The sequence below is a fragment of the Mustela putorius genome, unplaced genomic scaffold (genome assembly GCF_011764305.1).
Source record: "Mustela putorius furo isolate JIRA1106 unplaced genomic scaffold, ASM1176430v1.1 tig00003899_pilon_pilon_pilon, whole genome shotgun sequence".
NCBI classification, from domain to species: Eukaryota; Metazoa; Chordata; class Mammalia; order Carnivora; family Mustelidae; genus Mustela; species Mustela putorius.
The window spans coordinates 12,580,087-12,597,741 of record NW_025422048.1 but is presented as its reverse complement, the minus strand read 5'-3'; the positions used below and the strand labels follow the sequence as shown (position 1 = coordinate 12,597,741).

Below are 17,655 nucleotides of genomic sequence, written 5' to 3'. Positions count from 1 at the left end.
TCAGAAGAGACCCAAAACTGGGGGGGAAAGAAAGGGAGAAAAATATGATCAGGTAGGTGAATAGAACAGAGCTACACACTAGATTTTGGGTGTATTTTGGTCTGTTAGAAGAAACTGCTTCCCAACATTTTAGAGAAAGAAAAACATATATATATATACAACAACAAGGGTAAATATGAGCAAGGAATGGAATACGGCTGTAAAGATGAAAATTTTAAAAAGATTTTTAAAAAGGATAAGAAATTGAAAAAAGAATGAAAAAATTTTTTTTAAAAAGGAGAGAATGTGATCAGGTAGGAGACTAGAACAAAGCCATACACTAGATTTAGAGTATATTTTGGTCTGTTAGAAAAAACTGTATCCCGAAATTTTCAAGAAAGAAAAACATATATATACAAAAAATAAGGTTAAATACAATGAAGGGTTAGAATATGACTGTAACGGGGCACCTGGGTGGCAAAGTGGGTTAAGCCTCTGTCTTCAGCTCAGGTCATGATCCCAGGGTCCTGGGATCAAGCCCCGCATCAGGCTCTCTGCTCAGCGGGGAGCCTGCTTCCTCCTCTATCTCTGCCTGCTTCTCTGCCTGCTTGTGATCTCTGTCAAATAAATAAATAAAAATCTTAAAAAAAATAAAAATAAAAAATAAATTTTAAAAAAGAATATGACTTTAACAATGAAAATTAATAAATATTTTTAAAAGGAATTGATAAGATGGCTAAAATAGGAAAGAAGAAAAATTCCAAAAAATAAAGAAATTTTTAAAAAATTAACTTTGGAAGACTAAAGAATCATGGGGGGAAAGCCATGAATTCTCCCCACTGTATTCCGCTAGCTCTGGAGTTCTACAGGTATTGATCTGTGAACTTGGTCTTGCCTGGATTTCTTGCTGATCTTCTGGGGGAGGGGCCTGTTGCAATGATTCTCAAATGTCTTTGCCCAAGACGGAATTACACCACCCTTGCCAGGGGCCAGGCTAAGTAATCTGCTTGGGTTCACTCTGCGTAGCTTCTGTTCCCTGAATGCTTTCTGTAAAGCCCTGGAGGATGGGAACAAAGATGGCGGCCTCCCAGTCTCTGGCCTGGAGGAGCTGAGAGCTCAGGGCCCCACTCCACAGTGCACCCTCAGAGAAAAGCAGTCAATCCCTCCCATCTCCCTGGTCTCTGGCTACACTTTGAGCTCACTCAGCCTGTGACCAAGCATCTCTGTCTCTGGCACAAGGCCTCATTTGTTATCTCCAAACCCAGATTCCTGCAGTGTGCCCCTGCGCCACTCCTCCTGGGGGAGGAAGGAGGAGGACTCCCCAGATCTGCTGCTTGTGGGGTTCCTGCTCAAAGAGCACTGGTCCAACTGTGTCTCCAATCACAGATTAAGGTAACTCCAAGCTGAGAGCCCACTCCTCGGCTCCGTCTCTGTAGCCGGCTTCCCTACTCTAATCCTGAGAGCGCTTCCAGACTCAGACATGCCCAGTCTTTCTGTGACCCTGCAGATCCTGAGACCACACTATCCCCATGAGGGCTCTACCTGTTCCTTAGCCTCTGGAGCAACATCCCTAAGCAGAGCAAACTTCTAAAAATCCCAATTTTGTCCCCTGCTGCTCTCTCCCTTGCTGGGACCCAGCCCACGGAGGCTCCCTCCCTCTGTGGTCTATCTGCCCAAATATTGCCTTGGATTCACTTCTCCACATATCCTACCTTCCAGAAAGTGGTTGCTTTCCCATTCATAGAATTGTTGCTATTCTTCTCTTTGATCTCCTGTTGCATATGTAGGTGTTCAGAATGGTTTGATATCTAGCCAAACTCGTGGGACCAGACAAACTTTAGGTCTCCTACTCCTCCACCACCTTGCTCCTCCTACTTAAAGAAAGTTTTTATTTTTTTTAAAGATTTTATTTTTATTTCTTTGACAGACAGAGATGACAAGTAGGCAGAGAGGCAAGCAGAGAGAGGAGAAAGCAGGCTCCCCACTGAGCAGAGAGCCCAATGTGGGGCTCAATCCCAGGACCCTGGGATCATGACCTGAGCTGAAGGCAGAGACCATAACCCACTGAGCCTCCCAGGCAACCCTTAAAGGAAGTTTTTAAAAGAGATGCAAATGATAAAAGAAAGAACTGGATAGGAAGAAATAAATGGGTGAAGCAATTGAAAAAATATATATATATATACATATTTCATGAGTTTCATAAATCATATTTGATAATTAAAACAAAAAACACCATCTGATTATCAAGACAATGACATTTAAAAGTGAGGAAGGTTAAGGAACCAAAATCAAGGTAAGGCTCCGTACTTCACTTGAAGTATTAAAACACTGATGCCAATAGACTGTGATAACTCACATACGTACATCGTAAAAACCCAGACCGAGAGCTACAAAAATGACACAAGCTACACTTAAAAATTATAAATAAATCAAGACAGAATTCTAAAAATGTTTCAAGTAACCCACAAAAAGGCATATAAAGAGAATTAAGGAATGTCAACTGGGGCAGGGAGAATACAAATAACAAAATGACAGACTTAAGCACTAACATATCAATAATAATATTTAGTACAAATGGTCTAAATACACCAAAAGACAGAAATTGTCAGAGTTGTTAAAAAAAAACCATAACCCAACTAGATACTATTTATAAGACACTTCAAATTCAACAACATGAGTACGATGAAAGCAAAAGGATAGGGGAAACATACTTTGTGCAATTGTTAATAGTAAAAACAAGAGAGTGGCTACAATAATATCAAAGTAAACACCAGGGGCACCTAGCTGGCTCAGTTGGTACAGTATGTGACTCTTGATCTCAGGGTTATGAGTTCAAGCCTCACAATGGGGGCAGAGTTTACTTAAAAAAAAAATCAGGGGTGCCTGGGTAGCTCAGTGGGTTAAGCCTCTGCCTTCGGCTCAGGTCATGATCCCGGGGTCCTGGGATTGAGCTCCACATCAGGCTCTCTGCTCAGCAGGGAGCCTGCTTCCCTTCCTCTCTCTCTGCCTGTCTCTCTGCCTACTTGTGATCTCTCTCTGTCAAATAAATAAATAAAAATCTTTTAAAAAATAAAATAAAATAAATAAACATTAGAGCAAAGAACAAAACAGATGATAAAGAGAGACACAGAATGCTAAAAAGATTAATCTACCAGGAAATCTTAAAGATTCCAACGTGTTGGGGCACCTGGGTGGCTCAGTGGGTTAAAGCCTCTGCCTTTGGCTCAGGTCATGATCCCAGGGTCCTGGGATCAAGCCCCATGTCAGGCTCTCTACTCAGCAGGGAGCCTGCTTCCTCCTCTCTCTCTCTCTGCCTGCCTCTCTGCCTATTTGTGATCTCTCTCTGTCAAATAAATAAATAAAATCTTTAAAAAAAAAAAAAGATTCCAACTGTGTAGCGCCTGGGTGGCTCAGTGGGTTAAAGCCTCTGCCTTTAGCTCAGGTCATGATCTCAGGGTCCTGGAATCAAGCCCCGCAATGGGTTTTCTGCTCAGCAGGGAGCCTGATTCCCCCTCTCTGCCTGCCTCTCTGTCTACTTATGATCTCTGCCTGTCAAATAAATAGGTGAAATCTTTAAAAAAAAAAAAAAGATTCTAACTGTGTACACCAAAAAGCAGAACCTCAAAACACATGCTAAAACTGATCAAGCTGGAAAGATTAACAGATAAATCTCAAATTATAGTTGAGGACTTCAACACCCCTCTCTCAGCAACTGACAGAACTGCTAGACAAAAAATTAGCAACACACATCATGTGAACAACACAATCAACACTCCACCCAACAGCAGAATACCATCTTTTTTCAAGAGCCATGGAATATTTATAAATATAGACCATATTCTGGGTCATAAGACAGATTTTAAAAATTGAAATTATACAGTGTATTATCTGACGATAACAGAATCAAACTAGAAGTCAATAATAGAAAGACAAAAGGAAAATATCTAATCATATGAAAATCAAACAAGGACCTTTTAAATAAGTCATGTGTCAAAGAGGAAGTCTCGAGGGAAATCCAAAAATACATCAAACTGAATAAAATTATAACACATCAATTTTGGGGGAATGCAGCTGAAGCAGTGCCAAGAAAGAAATGTATAGCAATAATGATTACATTAGAATGAAAAAAGATTTCAAATAAACAATCCACATTCTTAACTCAAGAAAACACAAGGAAAAAAAAGCAAGCAGGAGGAAGAAAATACTAAATATAAGAGCAGAAACCAATGAAATTAATAACAAAACAATAGAGAAAAATAATTAAATAAAAACGTGTTTCTTTTGGAAAAAATCAATAAAATTGATAAACCTCTGGCAACACTGACAAGAAATAAAAAGAGAAGAAACAAACCACCAATATCAGGAATAAAATAGAGACTATTACTATAGAACCTGCAACCATCAAAATGTAATAAGGGAATACAAAACTACAAACAACTTTATGCTCATAAATTCAACAACTTAGAAGAAATAGACAAATTCCTTGAAAACAACAAACCAGCAAAGCTCAAACAAGATGAATAAGTTGAATAGCCCTACAACCATGAAAGAAGCTGAATTTAAAATTTAAAAATTCCCCAAAAAGAAATCTCCAGAACTATACTGTTTCACTGAGGAATTCTACCAAACATACAAATAATTAACTTCAACTTTACATAAACTGTTCCTGAACACAAAAATGTGGGAGAATTTCCCAACTCATTTTAGGAGACCATTATTACCATATATAAAACCAGACAAAGTACAAAAAAGAAAAAAGATCAATATCACTAATGAAATTACATGCAAAAATCCTCAACAATAGGCAACTAAATCTGACAATATACAAATATATATACCATGACCAAGTGGGATTTTCTAGGTATGCAAGGCTGTTTCAGCATTTGAGAGTCAACCACTATATTCCACATTATCAAGAAGCTAAAAAGGGAAAATGCTATGACCCTGTCAATTGACAGAGAAAAAGCATGACAAAATCCAGTATCCATCCATGATCTTTAAAAAAATTCTTGGCTCAGAAAAGAGGAATATTACCCTCAACTCAATAAAGAAAATCTATGAAGTGCCTACATCTAACATTGTATGTATTGTAGAAAGACGGAATACTTTCCCAACTAAGATCAGGAACAAGTCAAGGAATTTTTATTAAGTTTTTCATTTTAATTCCAGTAGAGTTAACACAGAGTGTTATATTAGATTCAGGTGTACAATATAGTGATTCAAGAATTCTATACATTACTCAGTGCTCATCATGATAAGTGTACTTTACAATCCCCATCACCTAGTCCACCCATCCCTCCATCCTCATCCTCTCTGGTATCCATCAGTTTGTTTTCTGTAGTTAAGAATCTGTTTCTTGGTTTAAGACAAGGATTTTTTTGTTTCACCACTGTGATTCAACATAGTACTGAGAGTTCTAACAATTATAGTTAGATATATATACATATGTGTATATATATACATATTATATATATATATAAATGCATATAGATTGAAAATGAAGAAATAAAACTATACCTATTTGCAAATAATATGAAATTACAGATTTCATCATAGAAAACCTCAAGCAATCTACAAAAAGAAAAATAAACTTCTAGAACTAGGAGTGCTTTCATCAAGGTCAGAAGATATAAAATCAATGTGCAAAAATCAACTGCATTCCAATGTGTATGGGAAAACAAAAACACAGTAGTATTTAAAATTACTCCAAAGAAAATGAAATATGTAGATATACACCCACCAAAACATGTACAGTTGACCCCTGACAACATGGGGCTTAGGGATGCCAAACCCCATATAGTTGAAAATCCCTGTATACCTTTTCAGACCCCCAAAACTTAACAACCAATAGCTGACTGTTGACTGAAGCATTACCAACAACATAAACAGTTGATTAACATGTATTTTATATGTATTTTATACTGTATTCTTATAATAAAATAAGCTAAAGAAAATATTAATAAGAAAATCATAAGAAAAATACATTTAGAGGACTGTAAGGAACCCATGTATATAATAACAAAGTAGCAGAAAGAGAAAGTAACAACAACATTTACAATTGGACCAAAAGAATAAAATACTTAGGAGTAAACTTAACCAAAGAAGTGAAAGACCTATACTCTGAAACGATAAAGCAGTGATGAAAGAAACTGAAGATGACACAAACAAGTGGAAGGATATTCCATCATGGACTGGAAGAATACTGTTGTTAAAATGTCCACATTACCCAAACCAGTCTACAGTCAGTGCAATCACTATCAAAATATCAACAGCATTTTTCACAAACCTAGAACAAACAATACCAAAATTTGTATGGAACTAAAAAAGACCTTAAATAGCCAAAGCAATCTTGTGAAAGACAAACAAGGCTGGAGGTATTACAATCCCAGATTTCAAGACATACTACAAAGCCATAGTAATCAAAACAGTATGGCACTGGAAAAAAAAATAGACACAAAGATCAGTGGAAAAGAATAAAGAGCCCTAAAATAAACCCACAATTATATGGTCAATTCATCTATGACAGAGGAGGCAAGAATATACAATGGGGAAAAGACAGTCTCTTCACTACATGGTGCTGGGAGAACTGGACAGCAACATGTAAAAGAATGAAACTGGACCACTTTCCCACACCACAGACAAAAATAAACTCAAAATGGATTAAAGCCTAAATGTGAGATCTGAAACAGTAAGAATCCTACAAGAGAACGGAGAGTAATTTCTCTGACACTGGCCATAGCAACATTTTTCTAGATGTGCCTCCTGAGGCAAGGAGAACAAAAGCAAAAAGTAATTTGGGGGACTACTTCAAAATAAAAAGCTTCTGCACAGCAAGGGAAACCATCAAGAAAACCAAAAGACAACCTATCCATTGGGAGAGGATATTTGCAAATGATATCTCTGACAAGGGGTTAATATCTATAATATATAATGAACTTATACAACTCAACACCAAAAAACCAATCTGATTTAAAAATGGGCAGGATACTTGAACAGACATTTTCCTAAGACGATGACATCCAGATGGCCAAGAGATGTGAAAAGATGCTCAACATCACTCATCATCAGGAAAATGCAAATCAAAGCCACAATGAGATACCACTTTACACCTCACAGAATGGCTGAAATCAAAGACAAGAAACAAGTGTTGTCAAGGATGTGAAGAAAAAGAAACTGTTGATGGGAATGCAAATTAATACAGTCCCTGTGAAAAAAAGTATGGAGTCCTCAAAAAATTAAAAACAAATACTACATGAACCAATAGTTCCTCTATTAGGTATTTACCCAAAGAAGATGAAAACACTAATTTGAAAAGATATATGTACCCCTATGTTTACTGAAGCATTATTTACAATATTGAAGTGTCCTTCAGTAAACAAATGGGTAAGGAAGATGTGGTGTGTGTGTGTACATACACACACACACACACACACACACACACACACGATGGAATATTATGCAACCATAAAAAATGATGAGGTAGTGCCATTTGAAACAACATGGATGGACCTAGAGGGTATCATGCTAAGTAAAATAAGTCAGACTGAGAAAGACAAATACCATAGGATTTTCACTCATTAGAAGAATCTTTAAAAAAAAAAAAAAGGATAAACAGAAAGCAAAACTGACCTATAAATACAGAGGACAAACTGATGGTTGCCAGAGAGAAAGACGGTTGGGCTTGGGCAAAATGGGTAAAGGAGAGTGGGAGATACAGGCTATCAGTTACAGAATAAGTAAGTCATGGGAATAAAAGTCACAGCATAAGGAATACAGTCAATGATACTGTGATAGTGATGTATCAGGACAGATGGCAGCTTCACTTGCAATGAATATAGCATAATGTATAAGTTTGTCAAATCACTATGCTGTATACAGGGAACTAATGTAACACTATGTGTCAACTATACTCAAAAAGAAGAAGGGAAGGGCAGGGAAGGGAAGGGAAGGATCCCCAGGGGCGCCTGGGTGGCTCAGTCAGTTAAGCTTCTGACTACATCTCCGGTCATGATCTCACTATGCTGGGATCAAGCCCTGGGTTAGCTCCCTGCTCAGCAGGAGTCTGGTTGTCCCTCTCCCTCCCATTCTGCTCCTTCCCCACTCAAGCTCATGCTCTGTCTCAAATAAAATCTTTTTAAAAATCTGCATGTAAGTGGACCCGTGCAGTTCAAACCTGTCTTGTTCAAGGGTCAACTATATAAAATCTATATGCTAAAAATCACAAAATGCTGGTGAAAAAAAGCAAAGACCTAAAGAAATGGAAATACATGTCCAGACCACACCCATCAACTGGAAAACTCAACACAATGAAGATGTCAGTTCCTCCAAATTTAAATACAGGTTTAACGAAATCCCTATCAAAACTCCAGCAAAGGTTTTTGTACTACAGATAAGATTATTTTTAAGCTTATATAAAATGTTACAGGACCAAGAATAATTAAAGCAATCTTGCCACAGAATATTGAGTCTCCACCGAGTCAGTGAAGTTTCCTACTTCAACAGTGCTTGGACAGAACCCAGCACTTGTCCCCCGCCCCACCCCCCGGTGGCTGCTCAGAGTCAACCCTCTGCCATCTCCTCACAGTACCCACAGACCGTCCCAAGGCCCCCATTGCCACTGCAGCGCCATGCAGCCACTGCCACTTGACACTGCCTCTCCTCGGTGGCTGCCGTGATGACTACATCCCTCTTACAGTTGCACCAGAACTACCACCAGGACTCAGAGGCCGCCCTCAATCGCCAGACCCACGTGGAGCTCTATACCTATGTCTCCCCATCTGTGTCTTACTACTTTGACCACAAAGATGTGACTTCGAAGAACTTTGCCAAATATTTCCTTCACCGATCTTAGGAGAAGATGGTGAGCTGAGGAAGCTGCAGGACCAACATGGTGGCCAAATCTTCCTTCAGGATATCAAGGAACTGGACCATGATTACTGGGAAAATGGACCGAATGCAATGCGGTGTGCATTACACTTGGGAAAGAGCGTCAGTCAGTCACCACTGGAACTGGACAAACTGGCCACTGAAAAAAAATGATGCCGTTTGTGGGCCTTCACTGAGAGTCATTACCTGGGTCTGGTAAAATCCATCAAAGAACTGGGTGACCATGTAACCAACCTGAGCAAGATGGGGGGCTCCCTAACCTGGCATGGCAGAGTATCTTTCTGACAAGCACACCCTGGGAAACAGTGATAATGAGAGCTAAGCCTTAGGCTGTCTTCCCATAGCCTCAAGGGTGACCTCCCTGGTCACCAAGGCAATGCATGCATGTTGGGTTACATTTATACTATTTCTGTAAGTTATACCAAAACATCAATTTAACTTCTTTCATTTGTAATATTCCCTCAAAATAAATTTATGTGGTAACCCCCCCCAAATAATCTTGCCACAAAATATTAAAGTGGGAGAAATCACTCTACCTGATATAAAAGCTTACAGCAATCAAGGCAGTGTGGGGTTGGCAGAGGGTAAACACATGCAGCAATGGAACAGAAGAGGAAACCTGGAAATATACCCAAACCAATATACTCGACTGATTTGTGGGGGGAAAAAAACTGCATAAGCAATTCAACAGAGCAAGGATTATCTTTTTAATAAGTGGTGCTAGAGGAATCAGACATCTATAGGCCAAAAAGAAAATCAATCTAAACCTCGTACCTTATAAAAATTACCTCAAAATGGCACACCAGAATAAATCTAAAGTGTGAAACTATAAAATATTTTTTAGATGAGAAAAAGCTTATGGATTAGCATTAGTGGAAGAGTTCTAAATGTGGACATTAAGGCATGATCTATTAAAAAATGATAAACTGAGGGGCACTTGGGTGGCTCAGTTGATTAAGTGTCTGACTCTTGATTTAGGCTCAGGTCATGATCTTGGGGCCATGAGTTCAAGCCCCATGTCAGGCTCAGCACTCAGTGTGTTGTCTGCTTGAGATTCTCTCTGTCGCCCTTTGCTCCTCGCCAGCTCACATGCATGCTAAATAAACAAATAAAAGTTTTTATAAAAGGATAAATTGAACTGCATCCAAATCTAAAACGTTTGCTATGTGACTCAGTTATGAGGATGAAAATACAAGCTACGGTCTTGGAAACAGTATTTGCAAACCCTGTATCTGAGAAAGGACTCATAGCCATAATATTTTTTTAAAAAAGCTCTAAAATCGAATGGTAAAATATGAGCCTTATTGGAAGATAGACAAAAAACATGAACATACATTTCACTCAAGAGGATATACAGAGAGTCAGTAAACTATAAGGTATTCAACATCATTAGCTGTTGGGGAAATACAAATTAAAACACAACAAGTTATGACAGCACACATACATACATATATACATATGTACCGAGACAGGGTCCTCACATTTCACTCTATGGGTAAGTGGCACCAGAAGGTTGATAAGCTCCTTCTGAGGAGAAACATGAAGGATCCACCAGGTGATTAAATTTAGGTAAGCACGGGGAATGTTTGAAGGTAGAACCAAATGACTGTTCTGTCTCTTTACTTTTTTGTTTAAAGATTTATTTATTTATTTCAGAAAGAATGCTAGTGGAAGGAGGGGCACAGGGAGAGGGAGAGAGAATCTCAAGCAGACTCTGCGCTGAGCATGGAGCCCAACGTGGGGCTCCACCCCACAACCCTGAGATCGCAACCTGAGCCAAAACCAAGAGTTGGAGACTTAACCGACTGAACCACTCAGGAACCTTTGTCTCTTTACTGTTAAACTATATGACCTTAGTGCTCCCTGACAAAGTTAAAAATGGATCCCACCGAGGAATTCTGCTGCCACAGCAGTTGCCATTATACACCTCCCCCAACCCCGTTCTGATGATGTGTCACTTCCTGCTTCAGCCTCCAATCAGGCACAGTGACAGAAGCCCATGGAATGAGAGGTGAAGTTTTAAAGACGAACACAGTCTATACTCTTCACTTCACCCAAGAGGCCACTGGAAATAGCCCAAAGACCCACTAAGGGAGATGCACATTGTTTCCCAGAAGTAAATACAGCTCAGCTTGTACTTTGGAGCAATCGGTCAACCTTGCTACTTGCACAATTCGTCAGCAAAGGTTATGCAGTGCCTGAACAGGATCATGGCAGAATCACCGGGCCTCATCACCATCTGCCTTTTAGGATGTCTTCTCAGTGCCGAATGTACAGGTTTGTTTCCTTTTTAAAGATACATTGAGCATGCTTGTCTTTTAGATATAGAAATGTCTGGCACTATCTTCTCCACTAAGTAATGATTACAGGATTTGACAGCAACGTTTAAGATTCTAGTTGTCAGCATGTGGGTTGGCAAATACTGGCTTTCTGGTAGCTGTGTCTTCTTAACTGTTAAAACTAAATAGATCTACAATGCTTAGGGTACTTTATTTTTAATGGACACTGTTAGGCTTGTGATTTGACAACATAGTTCTGCTTAGGAAACAGTCGCCTCCTTAGGTAAAGAAAAGTAAGAGTGGGAAATATGTTTCAACCAGGAAACAGCAGACTATGAAGAAGACATTAACTCTGTCATTTTGGGTTTGTTTGGTTGGTTTTTTTTTAACTCACCACTTTGAAATCAAAATAGGATCCATCACACTAAAGCCACAAACGATGGCCTTATTTACACACAAAGTTTGATTTTAAATTATCTGACGTGTTTCAAAATTTTACAACTATGTAATGAGGCAAGCCTCTAATTTTAAATATCCCTAAAATCATACACCTATGATTTTAAGTTTTATTTACAACAAACTTTTCATTACTAAGTTGTTACTTATCCCTAAAGTGTTTCATGAATTAGGAAAAATTATTTTGTTTCTGATTCTAAACATAGCAGAGTTAATACATGGGGAAATCCAATACTCACTTGAGCAAAACAAACCCAAGAATCGACGTAAGAAGTAGGAACTTAGTTAATGCAAAGTGTATCATTTGGTTTTTTTCACAACTTCAGTGACTTTATGCATTTCCCAAAGGCAGGCACACAGGGAGGAAATTACCCCATTTAGGCAAACAGTGTGTTCTCACAGGAAGCATTTATCACCCTTACTTGTCAACCTACTATAATCAAATCTAGTGGCTGACAGCGCCGGGATCAGGGGTGCCAACCCTAAGGGTCCCCGAAAAACAGACTGGCCCCGTGTTTCCCATTCCAGACATGATGTCAGACTGAAATGCAGAAATGATGATCTGAGAACACAAAGGTTAAATCAAACTAGCCAAGTGGGTAGAGTAGAGAAATAAAGAAATTTAGCTGGAAATTCACAAAATAGGACATAAAGCTACGTCTTTACACATATCTCATCCGTGTGAGACCTAGGAGGACAAAAGATGCAAGCCCTTCCTTCAGGATAAGTGGTGAGATAATGGACATTTCAAGAGGGCTGCTGCTCCCTTGAAGACCTCAGATGTTGGGAAAAAGGAAAGATATGGTGGGGGTAGGGGAGAGAGTCAAGAATTTCAGTGTTGGGGAAATAGTGGTGAGAAGAGATAAACCGGAAGAGAGGCTAATCTATGACCCTCAGACAATACTGAGGAGAAAGACAGTGTCATTGTGGAGTCACTGTGGTCAGAGATAACGGGCCATTGTGGAGAGAGCCAGGGGAATTTCCGTCAGGATAGTCAGCACTCGTGCAGCTCCGCTCCTCAACGGTCACTGGCTTCTAAAAGCAGTTTCTATGAATGCCTTTCAGAGATGTTACATTTTCATGACTGCTGCTCTCAGGTATTATTTGCATCCATTTAGGATTTTAAAACCAAAACTGTCTGTGAAATCATTCCGTTTTATAAGGTGTATGGGCTGAGCTGTCTTTTGTTCCAAATGAATGCATGAAATGAATGAATGAAAGAGAACTTCGGTCCATACACTTTACAGAACTTGACAAAACCGAGCAACTACTATGGGGCCAGGTGCTGGGGTGAGGTTTCGGGGTACAGGGATAAGCCAGACTCCCTCTCTGACCTAAAGCACCACAGTGACAAAGCACAGTGACAAAATGTGTGCCAGGTGCTAAAAGACCACAGAGGAAGGAATATGTTAACTGGGAAAACACTTGACAGACAGTATCTTGGGTTGGGTCCTAAAAGATGAGTAGGTCCCCCTCCCTAACTGTCTGATCTAGGGCATTACACACAGAGAGAATCACATGTGTACTAAGATCCAGATCCAGGGGCCCCTGGATAACATCTACCATTGGCTTAGGTCATGATCCTGGGTCCTGGGATTGAGCCCTGCATTGGGCTTCCTGCTCCATGCGGAGCGTGTTTCTCCTTCTCCCACTTCCCCTGCTTGTGTTCCCTCTCTCGCTCTCTGTCAAATAAATAAATAAAATCTTTAAAAAAAAAAATCTAGATCCACAAAGAATGTGAGGCCTTTCAGGAACGCAGTAGGTTTTGAATATTAAATATGACAAGTGAGGTAGGATAGCAAGACAGGGTCAGGTCATCAGATAATGAAGTTCCACAGTGAAGGAGCTTGGACAGCAGAACCCAATTACTGGGTCATCAGAAGCGTAAACGTGAATAGCACCGATGGCTCACTGAGAATGCTCAGTTTGGCAACATTCTTTTTTTTTTTCTTATTAGGTTTTTTATTTCAATTCCAGTATGGGTAGCATACCGTGTTATATTAGTTTTGGGGGGTACAACATAGTGAGCGACTCAACGATGGGATACATTACTCAGTGCTCATCCTGGTACGTGTACACTTTAGTCCCTGTCACCCCCCCTCCACTGAAATCATCTGGGTGTGGAAGGGGAACAGGTTCAGAGAAGCGTGGAGGGTGTGAACTGGGCATCTGACGTGATTACAGGACACAGCATTGTACCTCTGAGCACGGGCTATGCAGTCTGACCACCAACGTCAAAATCCTGGCTCTGCCACTTCAGTGTGTTAACTGGGCCACGGGACTTCACCTCTCCGAAGCTCCATTCCTCTGGCTTACAATGAGATGACAGTCCCTATCTCGTGGGACTGCTGTGAGGACGGAATGAAATAATGACCCCAAAGCACTGAGCACAGGGTCCAGCCCTTCGGAGGTATTAGAGAAACATCAGCTCTGATTCGTCGCAGGACAGTGCGCAGTGGGGGAGCTGGAAACAGGGTCTGGAATTCAGAAGAGAGATCTGGCCAGAGGTGGACATTTGGAACCCACTGTTGTAGAAAGGGCAGCCCCCATGGTGTGCGTGAGGGTCCCGGAAGTGAGCACGGAGAACATGGCGGCTGGCACAGGCCTGGCTGTAGCGAGCCCTCAGAAACCAGCATCGAGAGAGTCAGGGCCGGCCTAGGGGGAGGCAAGCAGGTCCCTAGAGTGTAACTGTACTTGCTTGCACTCACTGAGACACAGGGTCTCCTCACGTTTTGTTCCCTAAATGCCTTGTCTACCTCACCCTGGTCAAGACTATGGCGCGACCGGGCTGAGGCAGGAACCTGAGGGAACTCCGAACATTGAAGGGGCAGGCAAGGGGGAAGGCACTGGTTCAAGTGATGGATAAATAATAAGAGAGCAGGGAGGAGCCAGTAGAGTGACTTCATGGAAAGAGTACCGCGGAGGGGCGGGGGAGATCAAGCCGTGGAAATGTTTCAGAGCCGTGACCAAGTACACAAACTCCCAATGATCTTTAGGAAGTCATCGCTGATCCTGACTGACAATAGTCATTTCATTATGTGGGTCGGGGTAAAGAAGGGAAAGAGCCACAGGAAAAGCACTAAAATGGAGTGTGAAGGCACCAGTATGAAGGCGTTAGAGGGAACTGAGAAACAGGCAGTCAGGCCAGCATGAGAGGGGCAGGGAGAGAGAGAGAGAAGCAGCGTACACCACTACCAGGTGCATGTATTATCTCACGGACCCTGTTGAGAACACTGTGAGGTAGATATTCTTATTATATGCCACTGTTAGACCCATTTTGCGTTTGACCAAGTTAAGCTCCAGAGATTTTGTCACTTGCCTGACATCTCACAGCCAACAGGTGGCAAATGTGTCATTCAAACCCAGGTGTGTCTGATCTGACTGCAAACCCTTGTTCCTCCACTCGGTCACACTGTAACTGGGGACAGGTGTAGGTGCCATCGTCGGGCTGCCCAGGGCCAAGCAGAGAGGAGGGCCTGGCAGGGCGGCCTCACCGTGTGACGGTATCCCTGCGCAGCTTGGTGGTTTTGTCCCACAGTGCTCAGCGGCAGATGGCCGCACTGACCCAGCGGTTGGCACTGTGGGTACTGCAGCACAGAGGACGGTGTGAAGGGAATGGAGAAAGCTGTCAAGAATTGGAGAGAAAAAAGTCTAAAATAAATTCCAGAAAAAAAGAAAGAGTGAAGTCGAAGGGGACTCGCAGAGCAAGGGGGAAGCGAGGTTGTCAGGGGCCTCAAACCCCCTCCATCAAGGGAACAGCTGCAATGGAAAGAAGGGAATACAGTCCCCCTCCCCCTCCTTCTTCCTTTCTCTTCCTCTTCCCCTTTTCCTTTCCCCTTCCCTCCTTCTTCTTCTTCTCCTTCCTTCTTTCTTCTCCCTCCTTCTTTTTTTTGAATTCATGAGAAAGCAGTCCCAAAATGCCTGGAAACTTCATCTTCTAAGCACCTGGTCCTGTTGAGATCATACCAGATAGTCCCCTGATGAAAGGAACAATTCCAGCAACTTCCTGAGTTCCTGTTATTAATTATAGAGATAGATATGTTTTCAATATCTACCTAGATAGATAGGTATCTATAGATATGTACATATCTATCTATATATCTATAGATATCTATCTATAGATAGACGTATATCTGTATAGATATATAGATATACGTCTAGATATCGTATAGATATACATCTATATATACATATCTATAGATATAGATATCTAGATATCTATAGATATAGATAGATATCTGTCTATATCTATCTATCTATATCTATAAATATATATATAGAGAGAGAGAGTGTGTATGTGTGTGTGTCTTAGATTTGAATGTGGCGAGAGAGGGAGGGAAGGAGAGAATCAGGAGCGTCCCTGAAGGCTAGGCAGACACAGCTCGAGTCAGTCACATCCTAAATCCCAGAGAAAGACTTTGGTCACCAGCATTCCCTTAACACATGCCAACCGAAGGCGTTGTGAGTCTGAAGATAAACAAATTAATGCAGTGGTTTTTCTCTAACATCTAGGGACAGACACTGAGGTTGTGTTTGCAGCTGGACCGCCGTTATTAGGCTTCTGTTCTTCCAAGAGAAATTTGTTGGAAAGTCATTTGGGCAACCGCGTCCTGAGAACACAGCTCAGCTGGGGTCATGGGTCACCCTGCAAGGATCTGCAATTAGCTATTTGCAAATGATGACAAAGTGTAAAGTTAACTGCTTATTTGAGAACTTTCTTTGTCATCCAAAGTAAATTCAAATAGGACTGAGACTCTGACCTTTCATTACTGGAACTCTCTTGACTAAAAGCCAAATTGGATTTTAATTCCTAAATCTCCGTGTGTATACAGTACCAGGAGGACATCACAGATTTTGGCTCCATGCCCCAAAGATAAATTGGTTTGGGGATTACTTGGATTAAAAACAAAGCCTTTCTTGAGAGATGTATTTAGCTTTCATGATGTTTTCCTTTTCCCAAACCTAAAGAATCGTTCTTTGAAATTTCAGTTTTTCTTGACCACGAAAATGCCACCAAAATTCTGAATCGGCCAAAGAGGTATAATTCAGGTAAACTGGAAGAGTTCGTGCGAGGGAACCTTGAGAGAGAATGTATAGAAGAAAAGTGTAGTTTTGAAGAAGCTCGAGAAGTTTTTGAAAACACTGAAAAAACCGTGAGTATTTCCACATAATATTCTTCAGACGCAGAGGAAAGTACAGAGAACTAAAGAAAAAAAGAAACTTCTCTTTGGAATTTTAAAATATCTAACCATATATATGTACGAAAAATGTTATAAAGGGAAGGAATCGAATCCAAAATATCTTGAGTACTACCACTAACTTGTCCTCTTTTTCTTTATAGACTGAATTTTGGAAGCAATATGTTGGTAAGCAATTTTTTTTTCCTCTAGCTGGTATAGGAAACATTTGGGAATTATGCACTGTTTCTCTGCATAAACAGACAATAGATTAAACTCTGTGAAAAACGGTCTGACTCCTTGACCCAAGACTGAATGGTGATAGAGGACAGGTTAATGGCGGCGCAGGCGGCTTTCAGCTGGCAGATAGGCTTCCTCCTCCCGAGGGCTTCAAGAAGACATTGTCACACCCTACGCAGCTGGAAGGAGGGAACGGAGATGAGTGCACCTGGAGACTGAGTTTGAGAATTTTCAGTCTTTAGTAGAGAACGTGAAAATGCTGACTGACTTAAATGTTTACTGCTTCGAAGTCCTCCCCCTTATGATGGCCTACGAGCCCCTCCACGATTGTTCTGGCCCTCCTTTTCCACTGGCCCTCAGACTCTCTCCTCCTGTTCTCCTCCTCACATGCAGGGTGGGGGCAGGGAGGGAGGCTCCGTGGGGAGGACAGGAGGCAGCCATCTTGGCCTCCCTGCTGCTCCCGGCGCACTCCAGGCCTGCTTCCGCTTTGGTCTCTGACCAGACCGTTCCTGGAACTTGGAATGCTCCTCTTCCAAGTTCGCCTAGGCTCGCTCCCTCCCCTCCTTCAGCTCTTCACCCAAATGTCACCATCTCGATGAAGCCTAGCTTGCTTACCTGTTAGTACTTCAACCTGCCTC

The 17,655-nt window shown here is 41.1% G+C and overlaps 1 protein-coding gene and 1 pseudogene across 1 annotated transcript in view; both read left to right on the top strand.

Annotated features, from left to right (window-relative positions):
- Positions 1–8,285: 8,285 nt before the first annotated feature.
- Positions 8,286–9,187, top strand: LOC101688266 (annotated as a pseudogene).
- Positions 9,188–10,882: 1,695 nt separating this feature from the next.
- The window catches only part of F9 (coagulation factor IX), a 32,718-nt gene continuing 25,945 nt past the window's right edge, over positions 10,883–17,655 (top strand). Inside the window, exons 1-3 of the mRNA XM_004773642.3 lie at positions 10,883–11,142; positions 16,590–16,753; positions 16,942–16,966. Of these exons, the coding sequence (XP_004773699.2) occupies positions 11,055–11,142; positions 16,590–16,753; positions 16,942–16,966 (277 nt within the window). The 5' untranslated portion in view covers positions 10,883–11,054. The remainder of the gene's footprint in view (positions 11,143–16,589; positions 16,754–16,941; positions 16,967–17,655) is intronic.